This window comes from Loxodonta africana, chromosome 27 (assembly GCF_030014295.1).
Source record: "Loxodonta africana isolate mLoxAfr1 chromosome 27, mLoxAfr1.hap2, whole genome shotgun sequence".
Lineage (NCBI taxonomy): Eukaryota > Metazoa > Chordata > Mammalia > Proboscidea > Elephantidae > Loxodonta > Loxodonta africana.
This window is the reverse complement of record NC_087368.1, coordinates 34,699,137-34,723,022: the sequence shown is the minus strand read 5'-3', so window position 1 is coordinate 34,723,022 and position 23,886 is coordinate 34,699,137. Positions and strand designations below refer to the sequence as shown.

Here is a 23,886-nt window from a genome sequence, read left to right as displayed (position 1 = left end):
TGACCAAGGGGATACAAAAGCCTGTATGGGACTTTGAGTTTAGCCTCAAAGGTAAAGGTTTCTTGATATATAAAAACAGCATTTAGGACTAGGAAAAAACTAGTCATTCATTCTCATTAGTACCATATCGTCTCAGTTCAGGTTGCTGGATGGGACACAGGCCTCTATTTGAACTTAAAGATTCCAATGAAATCCTGTCAACCAGCAAATCAAGGACTCTAAGCAGCCAGCTTTCATTTATGAGACTTGAGTGGATGGGAGTGGCACCCAGAGAAAACAAATCCTCTTCCTGGTGCACTGCTCCTCCGAGGGGCACGCAGCCTTCATTTCTGGGCACTCCCCCTCCCTGCTTTCCAAATGGCTCCTTACCTGAGTGACTAGTGGGCCTGCCAGCTGCGGCTGTGGTGGCTGGACCTGCTGCTGAGGCTGAGGAGAGGGCTGTTGTTGTGGCTGCTGCTGGGACTGCCCCCCCATCGTGCTCCGCAGGGGCTGCTGACTAGTGGGGGGGTTGTATATTGCAGGAGTTCCATCAGGATTCACAAAGGGCTGGCCTGCAATGGAATCACAGGTAGATCTGGGAGGCCTTCTCAATCTCTCCTTTGGCAGAAAGGACCACTGTGAGAGGTACTTAGAAAGCACCCTAAAGTAAAGTGGCAAGGCAGGAAATTCAGGACACCAGAACCCTGAGTGAGGAATTTACTGTTTGTTATGCTAGATGACAATGTAAGCCCATAGCAATTTAAGAAGCAGCAAATAAATCCACCACCTTCAGGGAAATTAACCAAAGCTCAGAGCATCCATGGACAGTGGCCCTCAGCGGAGAATCAACCTTCACAGAGCCATGTGTTTCCTTGCCCTGTATCTCCCAGCCATCAGCAAGATAGCACTCACCAACAGATAATGGCTGCTTTCCATTTATACAACTCCGACTGCATCCTGTTATAAGTTATTTACCAATGCAATTGTCTTGTCTCCACTAACTCCTGTCACCAGTTCAGAATTATTACCAGTTTCACAAATGCATATATCCAACAGAACATAACACATCCATTCACTCACTGCTCTGAACGGACACAACCAGGGGTAAACAGGAATTTAGATGTTAAAAGCAATGCATTATAAGCACATCACAGACTCACCCTGCAATGGTGAAACATACAAATATTATTCTCGCTTATGAAATAATGACACAGTTCGTTATTGTTAATACTGCCACTAATAACAGCATTGCTTTATATTTGAGTAGTATTTTACAGTTTACACAATAGTATCCTTTCAGCCTCATCTCAACTCTGTGAGAAAGGAAGGTGTCATCTTGTTATTCAGAAGAGAAAAGGAAGGCCCACCAGAAAGGTTATAGGAATAAGAGGCAGAACGAAAAAGAGTGACAGGCAACCAATAAAAAGAGTGGACAAGGAGAGCCAAAAGGGAGGTAAAGGGGAGAACAAACCAATTTCCAATATGGAAGGCACGGCGACAAGATATCTTACATACACGACCTTACCTCTTCCAACAAACCTAAAAGTATGAAATCTCATTTCAACTTCACAAACAAGAAAAGTAGGGCTCAGAAGGAGTAAGCAAATTATTAGTGGAGGAAAAAAAAGTCAGTGGAAGAATCAAGAAAGCACCCTGCTCAGTGTGACTCTAAAGTCCATTCACTTTCCTTTTCACCAAAAATCCAGTGAATCATTCGAGTTTACATAATGAGTACATGGTCCAACTACGTCACGAAACATTCCAATCATAGCTGACAATTATTAATCACCATATGACAAAGCAGGAGAGGTAGAGGCCAGGTTTCAAGGTGCGTCACACCTAGTACTGACAGATAAATGAGAAGAGCACCAGGAACATGGAAGAATGTGCTGACACACTCTTTGTGTAATTGTTTGTGGGTTCTTTCTTGCCTTTTCTATAACCCCTGAAGCCCTATTGGAAAGGGGTTAGAAGAAATCTTTGTTCCCAATCTAAAGCCACAGAAATATTCTATATAAACCTGAGCAAAATACTTGGAAAGAGCAGAGATTCCAGAATGGGGTTGGTGTCTCAGAGTACAATCCTCCTCATCTCAGTGTTAAGGAGATAGTGAAAACAGCCTCAGTGAGTACTCCCCAACTACATATTCCAAAGCCTATTTTTATCAATCCATACATTGTTCTGATATGCAGGGGTGGCATGAACACTCTTATCCAGGACAAGATGCAATTAATGCCTCTTGGAAATCAGTCTTGATTCCTTACTAATATACATGAAAAAAACCAAGGATAATAAGACATCTGTGAAAAGTTAGCAACCAGTAAGAAGAACAGGATACAGAGAAAAATCTTAAAAATTGATCTAGAGGAAAGAGAATATTCTAGTGAAGAAAACGGACAGACTGTTGTGAAATGACAGCTACCATGAAAAAGTAAATATGAAGACTTTAACGTAAAAAAAAAAAAAAATCCATATAATTGCTGGAAGAAAAAGTCTAGAATACTTTCCTGACTGCAATGCAAAAGCACAAGAAATAGAATGCATAAGAAAACAAATGAGACATGAAGAATTAATCCTAGATGGTCAACATCCATTTATTAGAAATTACAGAACAGGAGAATACACTTGGGGGAACTGCCAAGGGAGAGGAGAGGAAAAGGGGGGAGAGAGAAAAATTGAGATAATAAAAGATAAGTTCTAAGAGTTTGAATTCTAGATTCATTTCTAATTCAATTAAGAAAAAAAAAATTCAGACTTGCAGGTACTGATTTTACCTTCATGGTAAGCTAATTATGAAAAATTGAACAAATAAATAACAAAAACAATTACTTAAGTTTATTCTCTAGCAAAATGACAATGAAAGTCAAAGAAGAGACTTATAATATAAAATAAAGCAAGAAAGCAAGGAAAATAAATCCCCAAACAACAATATTTTAGTAGCTGAATGTAAATTAAAACTTTTAACAAAAGTATGATGAAGAAAGTTTTTGTACTAGAAACACACTGAAGAATGCAAAGATACTTCTGTCAACAGGAAAAAAAGATGGCATTTCTGGAATATTAGAAGAAACAAAAATCAATATGCAAAAAAAACAACTAAAATATTATGTAATTATGACCAATCAATGGAATATAAGGAAAAAAAAGCATGTGTTTAACATCGAATACCAGAATATTTTAACTTGAAATTCCAAGCATAATTATATCTCCTCCTCTTTAGAACATTACCTGGTTCTCAAATTAAATGTTCTTTGCAAAACGGAATGTTAACATTACAAACCTTAATAAAGTTGTGATATTCTTGGCAGATGTTGAAAGATGGAGAAAGGAGGTGGAAGGAATACATTTTCTCATCATTTTTACCTTCTGCAATGTTTAAACAGTATGTCCATATGCATGTACTATTGTTATACTAAACATAAAATGCAGATACAAAATAAAATCTAAAGAGTTTTGGGTTTTAAATGTTCCCTTTTTAACATATATTGATGAGTGAACTCATGAATAATAACGTGTCCAAAAAAACCCAAATGTTCAGGAGATCAGCTTCCAGAACAGTGGAATAAGGTCCTTGGTGAGCTTATTCTCCCATAAAAACAACAAAAATACTGGCCAAAAAAAAAAAAAAAATTAAAAATCAACTGTTTCAGAACCCTAGAAATTAATTAAAGCCAAAGAATGAACTTAAAACCCTCTATCCAATATAAATTACTGAAACGTGGTAAGAAAGTAGATCCTATGACATTTTAATTTAGGACTCTTCCCACCTACCTACCTCCGGCTCAGTGATGCAGTAGCTGTGAAAATCCAGCAGCTTCACAGCGAACGTGAAGGAATGACCACTTAAGAGCCCCATGAAAAGCCCCCGCTCCCAGAGCACAGTGAATATTTTCCCTGAACTAGCAGGTCTCTGTAAAATCTCCATTTCCAGGGCATTGTAGCTATTCGAATGTACACAGAGCTCAGTTCAATGAAAAAATCCTTATACCCAGGGAATTACCAAAAACAATAGCAATCTGCTGGTAACATCACATAAGGCTATGGTTTCTCTTGGGGCAACAAGAACCTGGCCAAAAATTTAAAAGGAAGACCTAAAGCACTAGATGACCACAGGGAACTTTGAAAAGCTCTGATAGGAATCCAGAGGGCTGCACAGACATGCAGTGTTGTGCGTGCCCAGGAAACACTTGGAGAGGAAAAGGCTCCCATAATTCTCCTCTGATTGACCTTGAGGGCTTATCAAGCAGAAGATGAAAACTAAGGCTGTCCTGTAAACTCCCTGAAGTTTAAAGATGTGCCTCCACATCTAGATCCCCTTGGAAAAGGGTAGAAGAAATACCAGAAAGGAATTTAAGAAAATATTACAGACGGTCATTGTCTGTTCATTAAATTAGACTGATCCAGGATGACCCATAGGAAGCCAGTCTTAAAAGAAAAGAAAACAACAAAAACAGCAGATAACTCAATGGCCACACACTACAGGGAATATAAAATATACAGAATTTATCCAGAAAAGCTGTTAAATAAACAGCAAAAAAAAAAAAAAAAGAAAGAAAAAACAAAACAACAACAAATCTGGGGGAGAGGAGGCATCTGAAACCACAGTTGGTATAATATATAAAAAAGTTGAAAATTTAGTTTTCAACAACAGCCAAAAACAAGTCATGCAAAGAAACAGAAAAGCACATTACATGTACAGGGAAAATAATCAGCCAACAAAAAATGCCTCTGAATGTTGTACTTAGTAGACAAAGACTAAGCCAGCTATTATAAATATGTTCAAAGAAATAAAGAAAACTTTGATTAAAGAGCTTAAGAAAAACATGACAACGATGTCTCATCAAATATACAATATCAATAAGTAGACAGAAATTATACACGAAAAAATAGTCAAATAGAAATTTGAGTTGAATAACTGAAATTAAAAAAAAACACAGAAACAAAAACAAAGAGGTTCAGCAACAGATTTGAACTATTAGAAGAAATAATCAACAAACTTGAAGATAAATCAACAGAGATTATCAAGTCTGAGGAATAAGAAAAAAAAAAAGAAAAATGTGCAGAGCCTCAGAGATGTATAGGATGCTACCAAGTGTGCTAACATATGCATAATGGGAATTCCAGAAGGAGAGGAGAAAAATAAAGCAAAAAATTATATGAACAAAAAAACGGCCAAAAACTTCCCAAACTTGATGAAAAATATTAATCTCCACTTTCAAGAAATTCGATGGATTTTAAGAAGGATATAGTCAAGGACAAGCACCCCTAAATACATCACAGGGAACTGTGCCTAACCAAAGAGAAAGAGAGAATTTTGAAAGCAGCTAGAGGAAAACAACTCATCATGTAAAGGGATTCTCAAGACTATCAACGGCTGACTCTCATTAGAAACCATGAAGGTCAGAAGACAGTGGTAGCATCTTCGAAGTGTTGAAAGGACTGTCAGCCCAAGAATTCTCTATCCAGCAAACTCTTCTTCTAAAATAAAGAGAAATTAAGACATCCGCAGATAAAAATAAGCTGAAAGAATGCATCACTAGCAGACTTGCTACACAAAAGGCTCACGGGTAGAGAGCGATGAGGTTGACTTCAGATTACTGGGGAAGGATAATGGGAGCTAAGCATTCCCCATTATAGGCCCAGATTCTGAGCTCAAATTTATGTCTGCATATGCAGAAAGAAACCTTAAACGTTGCATATTCATGAACATACCCACCAGAACTAAGGAAGTTCTGATAACTTTCATAAGCAACCACGATGTGCTGTGACAAAAAGCAAAGTGCCTGAATTACACTCACAGAACAATGCCTGCATTTAGTTTTCTTTTGTTTTTAATGTTCTTCATATTCTAGACATTTGTTTTCTTCTCACTGTCATTTAATTTTAGCTACATTTTATTGTTTTAATTTTTTAAGTAAATTTCTTCTAGATTCAAAACCTGCAGCTCATCTTTTTTTCCCCTCCCAAAATAGCAATTTGGGGAAGAATGAAAGGATACTTTAATTTTCAAAACTCCATCATCATCCCATCTAGTGTTCTGACTCTTCTTTTTTCCACTTTTTTTTTTTCCTTCTATTTTGGAAAGACAAGTAGAAAATGTTAGGTCTACAAAACATCTAAACAAATTTCATAGCAACAAATACACAACTGCATCAGAAATCATTTAAAATTTCTGTCTCACTCTGTGTTCACACACACAAATACATACACACACAAAGTAGAAAGAAAAAGGATCTTTCCTATATTACTATATGACTTCTGATTTACCCCAGTGAGCAGTAAGTACAAAAAAACTGATCATAACTAGAACGAAAAACATAACCTTAAACTATTCAAACATCCTTCTTGATAAATTCTATATCCTCTGCTTGAAGTATGATTAATATGCCGTGAACCAAAAAAAAAAAAAAGGGATGTCTCTAAATAGTTATATATGAAAAGTGCTAAGAATTCAATTAAGCCTAGAGAGATGGCAGGTTTTTCTGGAAACAGAAGAGAATATGAAAGATTGATTTTCATATGCTCCAAGGAGAGATGGAAAGAATGAACTGCAGAAAATGAAAGAAGATGGTTGCCTGGGAAAAGAACAATTTCCTAAGAGAGCTAGGATGGGTGACCACGGGTTTTCAAGTCAGGCAAAGACAGCCTTTCTATATTCTATGCTTTCTTCCAATCCAGATGCAATTACAACTGAATACAAGCAATTAGTTTGAATGACAGCTGCTGAAGATAGAAAGGGAAAGAAAGAACTGGCTGGCCCTAGGCCTATTCAGCTAGAAGAGGTATTCATGTCAGAAACCACACAAGCGTACCCAGCAGGCATTGGCATGTGTCTTGGCAGAGGTAAGCCGGGTGAGATGACAGAGGTCAGGCAGGCCATTGTGAGCTCAGAGCCAGGGCAGAGAAAAGAATTGAGTGCAAAGTACCCATTCCTGAAAGCATTATTTACCAAGTGAAGAGGCGAGAGAAATAGATTTTCCTTTCCTAGTTCTTGTTGGAGCCCTGGTGGCGCAGTGGTTAAGAGATCAGATGCTAAACAAAAGGTTGGCAGTTTGAATCCACCAGCTGCTCCTTGGGGAACAGCTCTCCTCTGTCCCATAGCGTTGCTGTGAGTCAGCATCAGCTAGAAGGCAATGGGTTTGGTTTTTTTTGGGGGGGTGGGGGGGAGGAGGTTAGTCCTTGCTATTGTTGTCAGCTGCAGTTGAGTTGGCCCCCAACTCATGGTGACCCCATGCATACCCAAAAACCCATTGCTGTCAAGTCAATTCCAACTCATAGTGACCCTACAGGACAGAGCAGAACTGCCCCATAGAGTTTCCAAGGAGCACCTGGAGGGCTTGAATTGCTGACCTTTCAGTTAGCAGCCATGGCACTTAACCACTACACCACCAGGGTTTCCGACCCCATGTATAAGGGAACAAAACGCTGCCTGGTCTTGTGCCATCCCCATGATCAGTTGTGGATTGTACTGTTGTGACCCACGGGGTTTTCACTGGCTGATTTTCCCAGAAGTAGATCACCAGGTCATTCTTCCTAGCACATCTCCATCTAGAAGCTTTGCTGGAACCTGTTCACCATCATAGCAACATGCAAGCCTCCACTGGCAGACAAGTGGTGGCTACACATGAGGTGCACTAGTCAGGAATGGAACCCAGGTCTCCCACACGGAAGATGAGAATTCTACCACTAGGCCACCAATGCCTCTCCTAGTCCTTAGAAGGTGATATGCAAGTTACCAAAGAGCTGCTGATTATGGGTAGGAGTGCATTAACTCAGACATTGCAAAGCACACGAAATTTTCATCAGACACTTAACAAGGTGGGAGCAATCTGGATAAATAAATGCTAGACATCCTGTTAAAAATATAGCATTATGGAAGCCTACCAGGAGCATTTGAAAGAGACCCATCCCGGAAGGCCGTTTAAGGCGAGGTTCCTGCAGATGGCATCCCCCCACATGACACACTCACGAATCTGTGGCTGATGAAGGAAGGCAAAACAGAAATGGTGAGACAACATATACAGGCATCAGTGAGTACACGAGGGACTCCAGTGCCTGCTGGCACCTCTGGGTACGACTGGGTTGAAAGAAAATAGCTTAACCAAGATGAGCTTTCTGCTAAAAATATTCAAAGGAGGCTGGGTTCAAGACATCAGCAGGAAGATCAAATCCAAAATTCCATGCTTGCCTTTGCAAGCATGAAGACTTTATGCAGGGACAACTATGACTTTGTTATCCACTCCAGGGAAGCGAAAAAACAACTAAGTATGGCCCCACTCCATAAGGAGCTTATAAATGTGCTGGTAATAAGGAAACAACTCCAGGGCAATTCACACAAGAAGCAAAGTAGTCACATGCTCTTGGTTCTTAATAACACCAAAGCATTTCTGCCATGTACCTGGCAGGAGGGTATTCATGCAAGGGTGAGGGGTGATGATTCCAGAAGTTCATGGCAACGACAGAAATAAGGGATCAAGTGCAACAGTATAGTAAAATAAAAGATTAGGTAGACAGATGTACACGTCCATGCACACACCACAGATACATACATACATTTCATTTTTGTTTCATTTAGTAGGAATACATATATATATATATATACATACAGAGCCCTGGTGGCTCAGTGGTTAAATGCTCAGCTGCTAACCAAAAGGCCAGCAGTTTGAATCCACCAGGCGCTCCTTGGAAACCCTACGGGGCAGTTCTACTCTGTCCTAGAGGCTCACTATGAGTCGGAATCGGCTTGTAGATAACGGGTTTGTTTTTTTGTTTTGTGTATATATATATATAAGACCCGTAACTCAAAAGCACTGCACTACCATCAGGGCTTCCTATACACACACACACACACACACACACACGTTCTACATATGAATATATTTCGTAGAATTACAAAAACAAATACAATATGGAAAGGACACACATAATAATCCACCTTGTAACCCGTTATACTCAACCATAGTACACAATATATAATACATTTTCCTTCTGGTCTAGAGATATTTTAATATCTAGCGTCTGTCAGATCAGAGAAATGTCTATGGGGAAGCTTTTCAACACTGTTATTAGATCCTCTTCCTTAGCTGGGATCCTTTCAAAGAAGATATTTTGAAAACAGCTCTAAATGACTGGGTCCACTGAATAAGAATTAGGACTTGGCACCAGGCAGCATTCTTACGTCTTTTTCTATAAACAAGATTACAGATGATAATATACACACACGCACGCACAGCCACACTATCATTACAAATAATATTGCTGCCTTTTACCCTAAAAATGCTGTTGAGCTTTTATTGAAACGCTCTGTAATTTTGTTTGAAGCACAACATTCAAAACAAATTCTTAGCATGTACTCTAGTCTGCAAGCTCTCCATCGCATTTAAAAGTGGAAGAATTTAAGGCAACAGTCAGATTGTACTTTGTTCAGTGCCCAGAGAAATGAACATGACCCTGATCTTCTTTTAATTTCCTTTACGGTGCATACGATTATCCCATTCCTCCCTGCCAAAAAGAGAAAACCAATCCAACAGTCTCCTTAGAAGTATCCAATCTGAAGCTTTCAAGTGGTTTTCAATAAAATGATTATGCCTTCCTTTTCCCTCAAGCTTTTGGCATATTCAAAATGTCTCAATCAAACCCCATGCCTCAATAATGTGCCATATGTCTTCTTGAAAATGCGGCAATTATTCAAGAAACTATTTTACTATAGGTCTCATGTCTTTTCTGAATTTCCTAATCACTAGTAGCACTATATGCGTGAGAAGATTGACTCAGATCACATTTGTGAGATTCTCATCTGGTTTTGCATTTTCGAGCTTAACTAACTGAAGAAATGCTCTGGAATGGTCTAAGCCAAACCTCTGATATACAGAGCCAATTCCATTTTTATCCAGTTCTTAACAAAGGCCTCTTAAGAAGTGACTGTTGTTTTTAGGTGGTATCAAGTCAGTTCCAGCTGATAGTGACCCTATGTACAACAGAACAAAATATTGCCCATGCTGCTCCATCCTCACAATTGTTGTTATGCTTGACCCCATTGTTGCAGCCACTGTGCCATTCCAACACGTTGAGGGTCTTCCTTTCTTTCACTGACCCTGTACTTTACAGAGCATGATGTCTTTCTCCAGGGACTGGTCCCTCCTGATAACATGTTCAAAGTACACGTGGCGAAGTCTTGCCATCCTCCCTTCTAGGGGGCATTCTTGCTGTACTTCTTCCAAGACTGATTTGTTCATTCTTCTGGCAGTTCATGTAATATTCATGTTCTTCACCAATACCATAATCCAAAGGCATCAATTCTTCTTAACCAGAGTTCCTCCACCATGGTATTACTGACATACTGGGGTGGATAATTCTCTGTTGTGGGGTGAGGGGGTGTCCCGTGCATTGTCAAATGTTAGCAGCATCTCTGGCTTCTACCCAGTATAGAGCAATAGTAACCAGCCCCCCTTAGAGTTGTGATAATCTAAAAAAAAAATCTAAAACATTGCTAAATAGCCTTCTATGTGTATATGTACATGCATGCAGGCAAACTCTCCCCCAGTTGAGAAACTTTCACCATGAAACAGATATGCTTTTCTTCAGTCTGTTTGCTGATGTTAGGATCTCAATGCTCTTGTTTCCTTTGGAATCAATGTGGAAGTTAATTGATCTATTCCCATAACCATTGCTGTGGAGTCGATTCTGACTCATAGTGACCTTAACAGGACAGAGAAGAGGATTTCCCCCATAGGGATTCCGAGGAGTGTCTGGTGGATTCAGACTGCCAACGTTTTGGTTAGCAGCCAAGCTCTTAACCACTAGGGCGATTCAAAAACAGAGAGCCAATGGCCATTCATTGTTGAAGATAACACAGTCAGAGAATGACCAATTTTTCAAACTCTGCCAAAGCCAATCTAAGCCTAAATTCCTGTACCTTCTTCCTCACTGCTAGTCTAGTAAGAGTTGGGTAAAATTTGAAAGCAATAGAGTAGCTTCTATGATTAGGAATTCGCTCTATGTTCCAGTTGATACCTTAAATCCCTGAAATATCTTTGGATGAAAAAACACGTCTGATACTGATATAATGCAGGCTAGCCAGAGATTTAGTCTGTGAAATACAAAGTCTTAATTAGCCCAGCCCAGCCCTTCACAGTATGGACTCTGATCTTAGCTACTGGGAGTACATAACAGACACTGTGGTCAGGGAAGAGAGGGCAGAGAGAAAAGTGGAAGTTTCTGGGAAATAGCTGTATCTATATGAACATGAGTAAGGACACAGAGATGGATAAAGAAATATAGACGGATGAAGACGTACCTAGAAATAGAGCTAGAGAGATAACAGATGTAGATACAGGTAACTGCTCTCCCAAACAAAGGTCCTACACAGTAGTTCATACACGAAGCTCTGCTGCTCAGGATTTTTCAGGAATCTCACTGGTGAACTCCTTACTTCGAACACCCGTGCCCTTGTCAAAGCACAGGTAGTAAACTAACCTGTGTGTGGGTTAAGAAGGATGCTTCCGGGGGGGATGCCTGTTGCAGCTTCGAGTGGAAGGAGGATGTAGCTGGTGCTGCTGGGCGCGACCTGGCCCCCCATTCCATTCTCAGGATAGGGCACACAGCCCGAAGAACCGGCTGCCACGCTCGAGACCAGGGGTGCACTCTGGAGAGGTGGATGGGTGCGGGACAGCGATCCCGAGGAGCCTGTGCTGCTGGACGACTCGGAACCTAGTAGACACAGATCAACAAATCATTAACACGCCGGGAGGAGGAGAGAATGCACAGCTCCTGGTCTATGCTTATTTTCATACAATCCATCAGGAAAGAACGGAAGTGCAGGCTGCAGGATGAGATTAATGAATGCCCTACCCACATTTTGGGCTCCTACTTTACTGAAATCTCTGCTGCATGTTTTTCAGATGTGTCAATTTCCTAGGAAAAAAGGAATTAGGGTTCTGTCTGCCTTCTCACATGCCACTAGGGTGATACCTTGGTAAATGGTACCCTTAGGCTCTGAACTCATGCCTGAAGACTCCCATGTTCCCAAATAATCAATGCCACGGAAATGTCTTACTGAGCAGGAATGGTGAGAGTGAAGTGACTGGGATGGCAGTAAGAGACAGCAGCTTCAGGAGGATTCACACGCTGATCACGTGCAACGGTCTAAAGTACTTGTTTCTCCGGCAGCTGCCATACAGCTGAGTTGTGAAGGGGCTTGGTTAGAAATCATCTTTTTTTTTCTCCTGCAGATGTCAGCAGAAGTATTGAATCATCCCTATTGGGAGCACAGCACATCTGAGTGAACAAATTTCAATATCAAGTGGATCGCAAGGATTGAAAGTCAGGGAGACGTGACTTCCCTGAATCAGGACACTGACTTTCTAACCTTCTGACCAGGGGCAACGTTGGAGCGTTCAATACTAGTTCTCCCCCGCCCCGCCTTTTTTTTTTTGTAAAGTTGAAATAGCACTGACTGTAGACATTAAGAATTACCAAAAAAAAAAAAAAAGAATGTAGGAAATCAATATAGGACCTAGCACTCACTATCTGACAGATGGTAGGTATCAGCAGAAGACTAACCATTAAGTACGGTATGCACGAGCTTAATTGTGTTTACTTATTAATCTGCAGTGAGCAATTTCACATGCGTTTTACCACGTCTTTGACGTCATGAAAAACAGGTGAAATTGGGCACTACAGATTAGTTAGTGAGCACAGTTCAGTCTGTGAGTACCTTGGTTTTTGGGTAATCCATCCCTGAATGTTATTATTTTTATTAACATATTTAAGTATCTGACATACTGCACTGTATTCTGCATGTTTGCAGAACTCTTATTAATATGGCCAACAGGTAAACCCAGGAGGGCTTGGGCTTCTTGATAACACTTGAGTATCCTTTGGATGGCACAAAAGAGTGAGATCATGTCAATGGGATGGGCTAGCTGGGGGCTTCTCAAACACAGGCAACAGAGACAATGTGCAGAAGCACCAAGGGTGGAGTCTAGCCCTAACCATCTCTAATCTCCCTGCACTTTGGATACAGAGAAACACCCTGCCACACTCCTCATCCACTGGGTACTCACAGCCCTTCACTGTGGCCAGAGCCAAGCTGCCCCAGTGCCCTTAACCATGGCTGTTCAGGACACTACTTGTTAACCCGAGCATCTGGGCAAAAACATAGAAGCCAAAATTTCTATATTCATAAATTCAAATTAGGAGATGATATGGATGATACCATAGGTTGCAAGAATGTAACCCAAGAGATTTATTAAATTTTTAACGTACTACTACTGATCTACATCATTAAACATGCATCCTCCTATATCATCAAAGGTCAAAATATATAAGCAACAGTTCTTGCTCTTTTCAAGATTCTAAAATGTACTCTTGAAATAAACTCTAGATCTTTTTAAGGACGCGATAGGGATACAACATGCAATTGCAGACAGGAGAGTGTGATAATTCTGGAGATCAAAAAACCCATTGCTGTTGGGTTGATTCTGACTCATAGAGACTCTATAGGACAGAGTAGAACTGCCCCATAGGGTTTCCAAGGAGCGCCTGGTAGATTCAAACTGCTGACCTTTTGGTTAGCAGCCGAGCTCTTGACCACAGTGCTACCAGGGCTCCAGTTTTGGAGAAGGAGGTCAATAATATTTATTGAGCACTTAGCACGTTTAAGTACCTGGATGCACACTTTAATAACAAGTACTATTACCACCTCTTATAAAAAAAAAAAAGAGCCAGCTAATTAAAGAGTTGGGCTGTGGTCGAGGCAGGCTGATCTACAGCCCAAGCTTTAACTACTGCTCCACACTGCCTCCTGAAAGCATTTTATACAGCAAGGACTGACTGTCCCAGTATTCTCAGGTGGACACCTCCCCTGTTTTTCCCATGGCTGGTTTACTGGTAATGAAAAAGTCTCGGGTTAATTCATGATGCTCCGCCTAAATGGTTCAAATGTTGATGAGGTCTACAAAATGTTTGCAGAGGAAAATAAAGGCTGCCAAAGGGAGACTGAAAATGGTCCTCCTGCTAAGAGGCGTTTTGAAACCCTATTTCTGACATTATAATTGGAGGTCACAGTACCAATACATACGGTAGGGCTTGTTTTGGACTTGCAGTGTGTGGTTTACTGCCACAGTCCAAGTGTGACAGTGGTGCAGGGTGACAACAACGACAATCACAGTCATGATACAGTGAAACCACTGCTGCCAGACACTGCGGTCCTGCAGAAAATGATCTAGCTTATCTCCAGGCTGCGAGGTCACACAGTGAGAAAGAGTGGGGGTCGCTGAGGGGATACCCCCACTCTGATTTCCGGTGTGAGCTATTGCTGGCATGGGTGTGTGTTTAGACGCTTGGAGGGAATTGATGTATACAGATTAAAAGTTCATGATCAAATCTAAAGGCTGACTCAGTTTTGGCTTTTCAGAGATGGCCATTAATCACTGATTTGTAATATTATTCCCTTTTATAAGAAGGAAAGACACACAGAGCAGCAGCAGCATCAACAAAAAGAGCAAGGTGACAATGTAAATGATTTGACTCTACAAGTCAAAGGAAGGAAGGAGAGCTGAATTTGGCTTAAACTCTCCATACTCACAAAGATGGAGCTGGCAAACCTCCTGGAAGGAGGGGCTTAGCAATCACCATGCAGCCAGGGCTTTAGTGGCCAGCCCTTGGGGCCAGCTGGTCGCCATCTTGGGGCCAGCTTGCAAACGTCAGGCACACAGAATCAGGTAGAGCAATATTCTGCCCATAGCCAGCACTACTTCATCAAGAACAGATGCCAGTAATAGTAATAAAATGCAGAGGATTAGAAGTGTTCAAAGATTAAAACAAAAAAAAACAAAAAAAACATGAAATTGATATTTGAAAAAAAATTACCATTTTGGATGCTGACAGGTAAAAGTGTTTCCGGTTTTCTTCTGCTTAGGAGCTTAATGAGAGCAATACAAGTATTTTTAAAATATGTCTATGTGATGGGCACGGCAGTATTCACTCAGTATGAATTGTCTTACCTAATTTTTACAGTGACCTCATTTGGAAGATGAGAAATGATCCACCCAGATGTTCAATTTCCCAAGCTCACCTTGTGCTTGGTGGACTCTGAATTCAAACCCAGGCAAGCAGCCTCCAAAGACCACACTCAGCCTGCAGGTCATCTGCTTACTGGAGTGTTGTTTAAGCCACAACCAGGAGGGGCGAGGGCCCTGACCAGACATGTGCCAAGTTCTAGGAGACACTGCAGAGAATTCAATGCTACTCCCAATGGGATGCTCAGAAGCTGAAGCTAGACCCTGAAGGATAGCAGGTGAGAGGGCAGGGAGAAGACCCTTGAGTGGCTGGGGGATAGGCTCATGAAACACTCAAGAGGGGAGCAGGGAAAAGAAAAACAGCAAGATGGGGAAAGAGATCACAAGGTGAAGAAAGATGGACAACGAGTCAGGAAGGGGAAAGCACGGAAGCGGAAGGGCATGGGCAGATTGCCTCGGAGGTGGAAGGATGCTCTTCAAGAAGAAGAATCCTAGGTTTTGGTTCTAGCTCTGGCACTTTCTAGCTGTTTTTCCTTCAGGAAGTGGCTGCTTCTTTAGGTCTCAATACACTCCTTCGTAAAATACAGAGAAGCCTGAGAAACCCGTAACCTGTGTACGGCGGAATCTGTCAGAGCTAAAAACACACATATTTTCTACTAAAACAGACATCAGAAAAGTGGTAAGACCTCACCCTGTCAAAGGCGGAAAACTTTTGAGACTCGGAAAAACAAGGCAGTCCCGTCGAGTTCTGTCTCTTACAGGTTTCCCCGTATAAGCCGCCAGACTAAATGGTGACTAAGGCCCCTGTAACCATAAAGTATTCTTTCTCCTGAATTAGTAACTCAAGAAAATGTTTTCGGATTCAGGGGACAGGGTTCAATAGAACAACCTAAAGCTTTCAAGATTGCAAGGGAAGTGTAGCCAGAATGCATTAGTGCCTGGGTGAGAGTGAACAGGGAGAAGAGGAAATGGTAGGAAAAATATTCCAGGCTGTAGAAAAGGAAGGTGACAATGATAAACACACTATTACACCCAGAAAACAAAACGCCAGACCGCCTAAAAGCATTAGAATGAGACGAAGGAGCATCTCATTCCTCCAGAGAAGTTGCTGTCAGAGTGAGAAGCCCTGACAGGCAGCGTCTAGACCAGCTGAGAATTTGTGTGAAATACAAACTCTCCAGCCCTAATGCCAGACCTGGTAGAGAATACTGGATATATCACAGACTGCCAGAAGAACAGACAAGCCTATCTTGGAAGAAACAGCCAGAGTGCTCCCTGGAAGTGAGGATGGCGAGACTTCATCTCACGTACGCTGGACATGTTATGAGGAAGGACCAGTTTCTGGAAAAGGACATCGTGCTTGGTAAAGTAGAGGGTCAGCGAAAAAGAAGACCCTTGACAAGATGGACTGACACAGTGGCTGCAACAATGGGCTCAAGCATAACGATTGTGAGGATGGCGCAGGACTGGGCAGTATATAGGGTCGCTATGAGTAGGAACCAACTCAACAGCACCTAACAACTGTCCCAGACCTCTTGAAACAAAAATCCTGGGGGCAGGACCCAGCGATTCGTGTTTCAACAAGCCCCATGTAAATCTGACGCAGGCTAAAGTTGAGAACCCCAGCTCTGGAGATCAAGAGGGAGGTGGGTAGTAAAACTATGGACTTTGGTCAATGTGAGAAGAAACAAATGTCTGTAGTCCTATTCTCAACCACATTGCCACTACCAGGAACAGCTGATGGTGCAGTGGAAAGACCATTCAAATGCTGTTCACTCAAAACAATGAGGGTAAAATGGCACCCTCTACCTCCAAGGTGTACACTGGGCATCTGCCAGGTGATGAGTGCTGTGTACAGTATTGGGGATGAAATGAGGGAGAAACAGGCCAGGCCTCAAGGGAATTTTCTCGTATGCTGAGATGTCAGTGATATGCTTTTCTCAAAATGTACGAAAACATGTTCCCAACATGGGGGGAAAAAAGTTATTACTTTATTTTAAAAAAGAACCTATGTAATTAGAAGACTAACTTAAATGTCACAACTCCAGGCTTGATTTCTGAAAGGTCAAAAAAAAAAAAAAAAAAGTTTGCAATTCCACTGTGAATAATGAGGGAAAAAAAAAAAATGTGAAACTTAGGCTGTTCTGAAGCTCCATGACAGCAAAATTGACAGCTTGGCTTCATAAAACCATCTTGGGAAATTGTAAGTTTGTTTTGACATCCTATCTTGATCTCCTGCACAAGAGAAAAAAAAAAAAAAAAAGGTTTCCTCTCCCTGCTGCACCCTGACAAGCTTTCAAATGGAGACACTTAGATTAAAAAAAAAAAAAAGTCAGAAGCACTTATGATTTCTAATCACTCTTCAAAGAACATGGCGTTTTAGCATTCTCGAAGTGTTTTCAACGTTCCCAAAGAGCTTTGCTTTGGAAGTGATTGGGAGTTGGTGCAGGGAAAAGGAAGATTAATTTAACAATCTGAAGAGCTCTTTTGGTGTGCTGGAATGTTTAAGTGCACCATTTAAGGTACTTGATTTCTGCATTTTAAGGAGATTTAGAACTATTTAACCTTTCTTACTTTACAAGAGTTCAAGAGCACACCGGTGGATGTTCTTGACTTCAGTTGCTGCAACAGTGGGATATGAGAGCAATTAATTAGAGTAAGAAGTCAAGAATTCACCAATTGGTGAATAAGGATTACAAGAAGGCAGCCTGAGCCCACCTGAACCTTTCCAAGAAGCAGGATATATATAAAATAGTGGCTGTGACAAAATGCTATTAATCTTTTGGCTATGTAGGAAAACATGAGATAATTTCTTAGGAGGCATTTGTCGACAACATAATTATGCTAAACCATCTGCATAACAAGCCCAGATCTTATGAAGAGTCTCCCCGAGTGTGAACATAGGGCTTAATCGGTACAGCATTCAGAGTGGTCAGCCCCCGTCTAAATTCTGGCTGTTGTTTTCCATTCTTCACCCCCATCCCTGCTCTGGCCTCCTCTCAACTCTTTCCCCACCCCCATAAATGTACCACCTGGGCCAGTGTAGCCTGACACCCAGGACAGGTCACTGAATCACAGCTCCCAACTCCCAACCTAGCTGAGGGTCATGGTCTCCAATCCTTCTGAGGCAAAACCAAAACACAGTTACCTATCAGACTACAGTAAACCTGGGAAAGCTGAAACCTGTGTAACTCAGAAACTTGTCAGAGAAGGAAAATGCAAATACGTTTCATTAATAGCAAGCGATAGAAAAGTGGTAAGATCACACCCTAACAAAGGCAGAAAACTTGAGAGACCCGGAAAAACAAGGTAGTCCCCTTGAATTTTGGATCTCACAGGTCTCACTGTATAAACTTATCCCATGGACTGCTCCTGAATGGTCCCCTGTCTCTGTTAGGGGACTCTGGAGGCTGAAGACTACTGACGACACCTAATTAATTAGTACTGCACCAGGTGTCAGGCCACTCCCAGTCCCCTCCCCACCATGTCACTCACTTCCTCCAAGTTGTTTGGCAGACCCTCTGGAGAGGCCCGGAAGAGTCCAGATCTAACCAGCTCAGAGTAGCCTGATGTGCAGAGCAGTACACAATGACCAACAAACGACCCTGGGCTGCCACGCGTGCTCAATAATGCAAGAAACTTTATGTCAAGGATCAAAAAGACTCATGCCAAGGAACCGAAATCACCGGAAATGCTCTATCAACAATAGTCGAGCCCATTTCAAAGGTGTTAGGCCCGTTGGCCACTTCCACGCCGAGTCTTGGCCCCGCCTGGTAATAAAGCATCAGTAGAAACCATGAGTAGGTAAATCCTCTGATCCGGCCTTCCCTTTCCCTCCACTCCTAAGTGAACATGTATAAATACACAGCATTGTACATCGCTCTCGCGGATCAGGGAACTCAACCTGAGGGCGATATCCCTGAGTTCCCGCTTGCTAGCCTGAGAAATAAGCTTTCTTCCTCTCAAAAGCAGTGTCTGAGAGTTTGGCTTCTGGCACGCTGGGCACGGACCCATTGGTCCGGTTTCATCAACGTTGTGGGAGTTTCTGAGGTATTTTAATCACGAATCTAGATCTCTGGCCGCACAGCGGTTGAGAGCTCAGCTGCTAACCAAAAAGTCGACAGTTCAAATGCACCAGCTGCTCCTTAGAAACGCGATGGGGGCAATTCTGCTCTGTCCTGTAGGGTTGCTGTGAGTCAGGATTGACTCAAGGGCAACAGGTTTGGTTTGGTTTCATTGTGAATACTTGAAAACAATGGTGAGAGATCCTCAGGAGATAGAAGAGCAGGCAGACAGATTCCTTTGAGTATCATGGTGCATATATTTCCATCAGCTGAAAGTTGTTTCAAGTTGATGGTACTCCTAGGTGCCTCTTCATCACTCCTCTCCCAAAGAACGTTCATGCAGACTCAAACTGCCCACTTCAAAATACTTGTATTTACTTGGAAGGATAAAAAACAACAAAAAGAGACCAAAAAAAAAAAAAAGATAATCACCCTCAGAAACTCTAAACCTCTCTGAGGCTTACTTTTCTCATCTACAAAGCAGGATGAAAACAAATGGCAATAATAAAAATAATAAGAACTTGTCTTTATTTAGGATTTATAATTTGCTGTAGAGGGCCAGCAAAAAAGAGGAAGACTCTCAACAAGATGGACTGACACAGGGCTCAGGCCCAACAACAATTGTGGGGATGGTGCAGGACCGAGCAGTGTTTTGTTCTCTTGTGCATAGGCTCGCTATGAGTCTGAACTGACTCGCTGGCACCTAACGACAACTTGCTGTTATGGACTGAATTGTGTCCCCCCCAAAATATCCGTTATAAATCTTAACCCTACACCTGTGGATATAACCCCATTTGGGAACGGGTTGTCTTTGTTATGTTAATGAGACAGGATTAGTGTAGGGTAGGTTTTGAGTCAATCTCTTCTGAGATATGAGAGAGATTAAAGGCGAGAGTGAGTAGAGATGGAGTAAGAGAGATGCCGAGACACACAGAGATCCCCAAGGAACCAGGAAGCAGAAGATGAAGAGGCAAGGGCTTTCCTCCAGAGCTGGCTGAGAGAGCAAGCCTTCCTCTAGACCCAGCACCCTGGATTTAGATTTCTAGCCTTCTAAACTATGATAAAGTAAATTTCTGTTTGTTAAAGCCATCCACGTGTGGTATTTCAATTATAACAGCGCTAGAGAACTAAGACACTTGTGAAGCACTATTCCAATTGCTTTAGCTATACTGGCTCATGTATTCTTTGCGACAACCTTGCCATAAGTACTATTATTATTTCCATTTCTCAGATGAGGAAACTAAGGCACAAATAGGTTAAATAATTTGTCAGGGCCATACCAACATTGTGTAATGTAGGAGCCCAAGCTATTAGTACAATACCTACTTTACAGAGTGGTTTTTAAGTATTAAATAATAGATTAAATTAAAAAAAAAAGACAAAACTAACATTTGTTAAACAGTAGCCATGTGCTCTATGCCATGGCAACCATTTTTACATAAATGCCTAATTTAAGCTGAGGTGGGTTGGAGTAGCATTCTATTATAACCTACATTTTATAGATAAGGAAGCTGTGGATTACCTTGACCCAGGCACACAGCTAGCGAGTGGGAGTGATGATGTTTAAATCCCACCTCTGACTCCCCAGCTCTCCCTGTAATTAAAATCCAGAAAATACCAGAGGACACAAACCCATTCAGTACTAACTACCTGCTTTGGACAGTTTCCCGGTACTCCTGGTACTGGATGTGCTGTCACCTCTGGTCAGCACTGTGATGCCACCGAAACTCGCTGTCTTGGTCATGGCCGGCTTCAGATTGCGGCTGGAGCTGTCGGAGTCTGTGCTGCTCCAGGCCCTTTGGTGGTCGGACCACTTGAGTTCGTTCTCCGAGCTGCTCTGTCGGCTCCCGGATGTCCTCCCTGATCCATCTCTGTTGCTCCTGAAGCAGGACCACCAGAAAGATGTACAGGGACAGTGTTACATCACATGAGCAGGGTGGGCACCAAGTAGCACCTTTCTCAGGAGAGTTGTCTACGCTGGATCCTTCTTGCCAACCCTTCCCATTAAACCTGTTACTTTGCAAACGGTGCCACAAATGAATCAATGATGTACAGACAGAGAACACATCACACATACACACTCACATTATGAACAGGAAAACCAAACCTAGAAAGGTCACGTGGTCCCTCTGCCACTGAAGGAGAAGCAACTAGAAAAAGATGCTATAAAATTATCATCATTAACTTCTCTTGGGAGGAGGAAAGGAGGACAAGTTCTCCTGACCCGAATCAACCAGAAATGAATGTCTGGGAATAATAATGACATCGAAGTATCATCAAAGCAATTCCCCCTGAAAGGAGCTTTGTCTTTCCCTTCAGCATTTAGTAATTGAGCCATGAAAAATGTTCATGGGTCCAGAGAAGCTATTTATTAATTAAAGTTCCAACTTCATGATGTATATCACTGTTGTTTGGTGCCATCGAGCTGATTTTGACTCATGGTGACCCCATGTCTGTGGAGTAGAACCAAACTCTATAGGGTTTTCAAGCAGTTTTGGAAGCAGTTTGCTAGACCTTACTTTCAAGGCACCTCTGGGTGGGTTTGAACCTCCAACCTTTCAGTTAGTAGTCCACCGGTTAACCATTTACATCACCCAGAGACTGCTTTATGATATACAGTGTACAAACTATATATACATATATGTATATATGTGTGTGTATATATGTATGTATATATACACACACACACACCAAAAACCAAACCAATTGCTGTCAAGTCAATTCCAACTCATAGTGACCCTATAGGACAGAGTAGAAATGAGCGACCCTATTGGACAGAGTAGAACTGCCCCCATAGAGTTTTCAAGAAGTACCTGGTGGATTTGAAATGCTGACCTTTTGGCTAGCAGCTGAGCTTTTAAACGTTTTACCACCAGGGCTCCCATATACACATAGGAAAACTTGGTTTCATAGTGGTTAAGTGCTATGGCTGCTAACCAAAATGTTGGCAGTTCAAATCCACCAGGTGCTCCTTGGAAACCCTATGGGGCAGTTCTACTCTGTCCTACAGGGTTGCTGAGTCAGAATCAACTCGACAGCAATGGGTTTGGTTTTTTTGGTTTGGTATGTATGTAGTGATCACAGATGACCTGGGATATGACTAGAAATTTCCAAATATACTTTCCCCCTCTGAATTCAACAAGACTTTAGCAGATAGCAAAGAAATTACCCTGTTAACCTACAGTGAGAATTTTGCCCAGTGAATTTAACCTTCACAGGCAGAGGAAAGAGCCATTTAATCCTTTCACATAGAAAAGCTTGTGATAACAACGACAGTAACAATGGTGTAAACACTAAGCTGACATGAAGCTGCCCAAGGGATGCAGTGGGAATGCAAAATCCTCCACCGGTGGAACAGCACATTTGTTTAAAATTCAAACAGAAAGAGAGAAAGTAATGCAAGAGGTCCCAAGTCAGAAGTGAATTTTGAAGACTCCAGAGTATCTCTAAGAGGTGTGCAAAACTGTACACATTCTACAAAGGAAGTTGATGAAATTTGCATTTTCATTGGTTTCCAATCTGCTTAGAGTAACCTTATTAATGTTTTCCACTTTCCTTTTTTTTTGCAGATGGAAATAAAGCACCATTAAAATGCCCTAAGATCCTCATGGATTACAAATAAGTAGCCCATTGTTGTGGAGTCAATTCTAATTCATGGCTACGTCAGGTGCTATAGAGCAGAACTGCTCCAAGGCTGTCCTGGCTGTAACCTTTATGGAAGCAGAGCACCAGATCTTTCTTCCATGATGCTGCTGGATGGATTCAAACTGCCAACCTGTAGGTTAAAAAACCCGTTGCCATAGAGTCAATTTCAACTCATAGTTACTCTACGGGACAGAGTAGAATTGCCCCATAGAGTTTCCAAGGAGCACCTGGTGGATCCGAACTGCTAACGTTTTGGTTGAACAAAAACCATTTGCGTGACCATGAACTTCGTAAATAAAAGGGACATATATCATGGGAAACAGGAACAACCCCTAATTTCATATCAGTATGTAATGTGATGAAGCCCTGGTGCCGCGGTGGTTAAGAGCCTGGCTGCTAATCAAAAGGTCGGCAGTTTGAATCCACCAGCTGCTCCTTGGAAACCCTATGGTGCAGTTTTACTCTGTCCTAAACAGTCACTATGAGTCGGAATTGACTCAATGGCAAAGGGTACGGGTATGTGATGTAATATACCAGAGTCTTGATCCAAATCTCACAGAACGTGATCAGTAGCTTTGTTGATAAATACTCTTTTAAAGTCAATGATAGACTGTTAAGATGCTAACAAACCCACAAACCCAGCACCGTCGAGTCGATTCCGACTCATAGCTACCCTATAGGACAGTGTAGAACTGCCCCACAGGGTTTCCAAGGAGCACCTGGTGGATTCAAACTGCCGACCCTTTGGTTAGCAGCCGTAGCACTTAACCACTACACCACCAGGGTTCCCAAGCGAGAAGTAAGCATTTCTGAATCACCGACTAAATCGTACAGAAGGTACACAGAAAATTTTGGGTTTTGTTTTTTCAATTTTACCTACAAAATCCTCTATAAACCTTTTCTTTCATTTCATGAAAACTTAAGAAGATAAATGGATCTCAGGGATAATAATAATGAAATAGCTCATCTGTGATGGGACACTTGTAAGGTGGGAGGGGGGAGTGGAACAGAAAAATCACAAAACAAAAAACACTCTCAAAGGGAATGTCGGATGAAAATATTCAAAACTCTGCTGTCTTCCATATATGTTTTCTTCCCAAAAATCCCTCTGTTCTCAGCACCTCAAGGGAGGCTGGTTTTAGAAACATTGACTGCGTAAAAAAATACCAGGCTGTGGG

General features: G+C 41.7%; 1 protein-coding gene across 1 annotated transcript in view; it reads right to left on the bottom strand.

The window, feature by feature from the left end:
* ARPP21 (cAMP regulated phosphoprotein 21) overlaps positions 1-23,886 on the bottom strand; it is a 125,370-nt gene that overhangs the window by 62,712 nt on the left and 38,772 nt on the right. The window contains exons 12-14 of the mRNA XM_064277452.1: positions 20,711-20,943; positions 11,455-11,688; positions 370-551 (exon numbers count right to left, since the gene is read on the bottom strand). Of these exons, the coding sequence (XP_064133522.1) occupies positions 370-551; positions 11,455-11,688; positions 20,711-20,943 (649 nt within the window). The remainder of the gene's footprint in view (positions 1-369; positions 552-11,454; positions 11,689-20,710; positions 20,944-23,886) is intronic.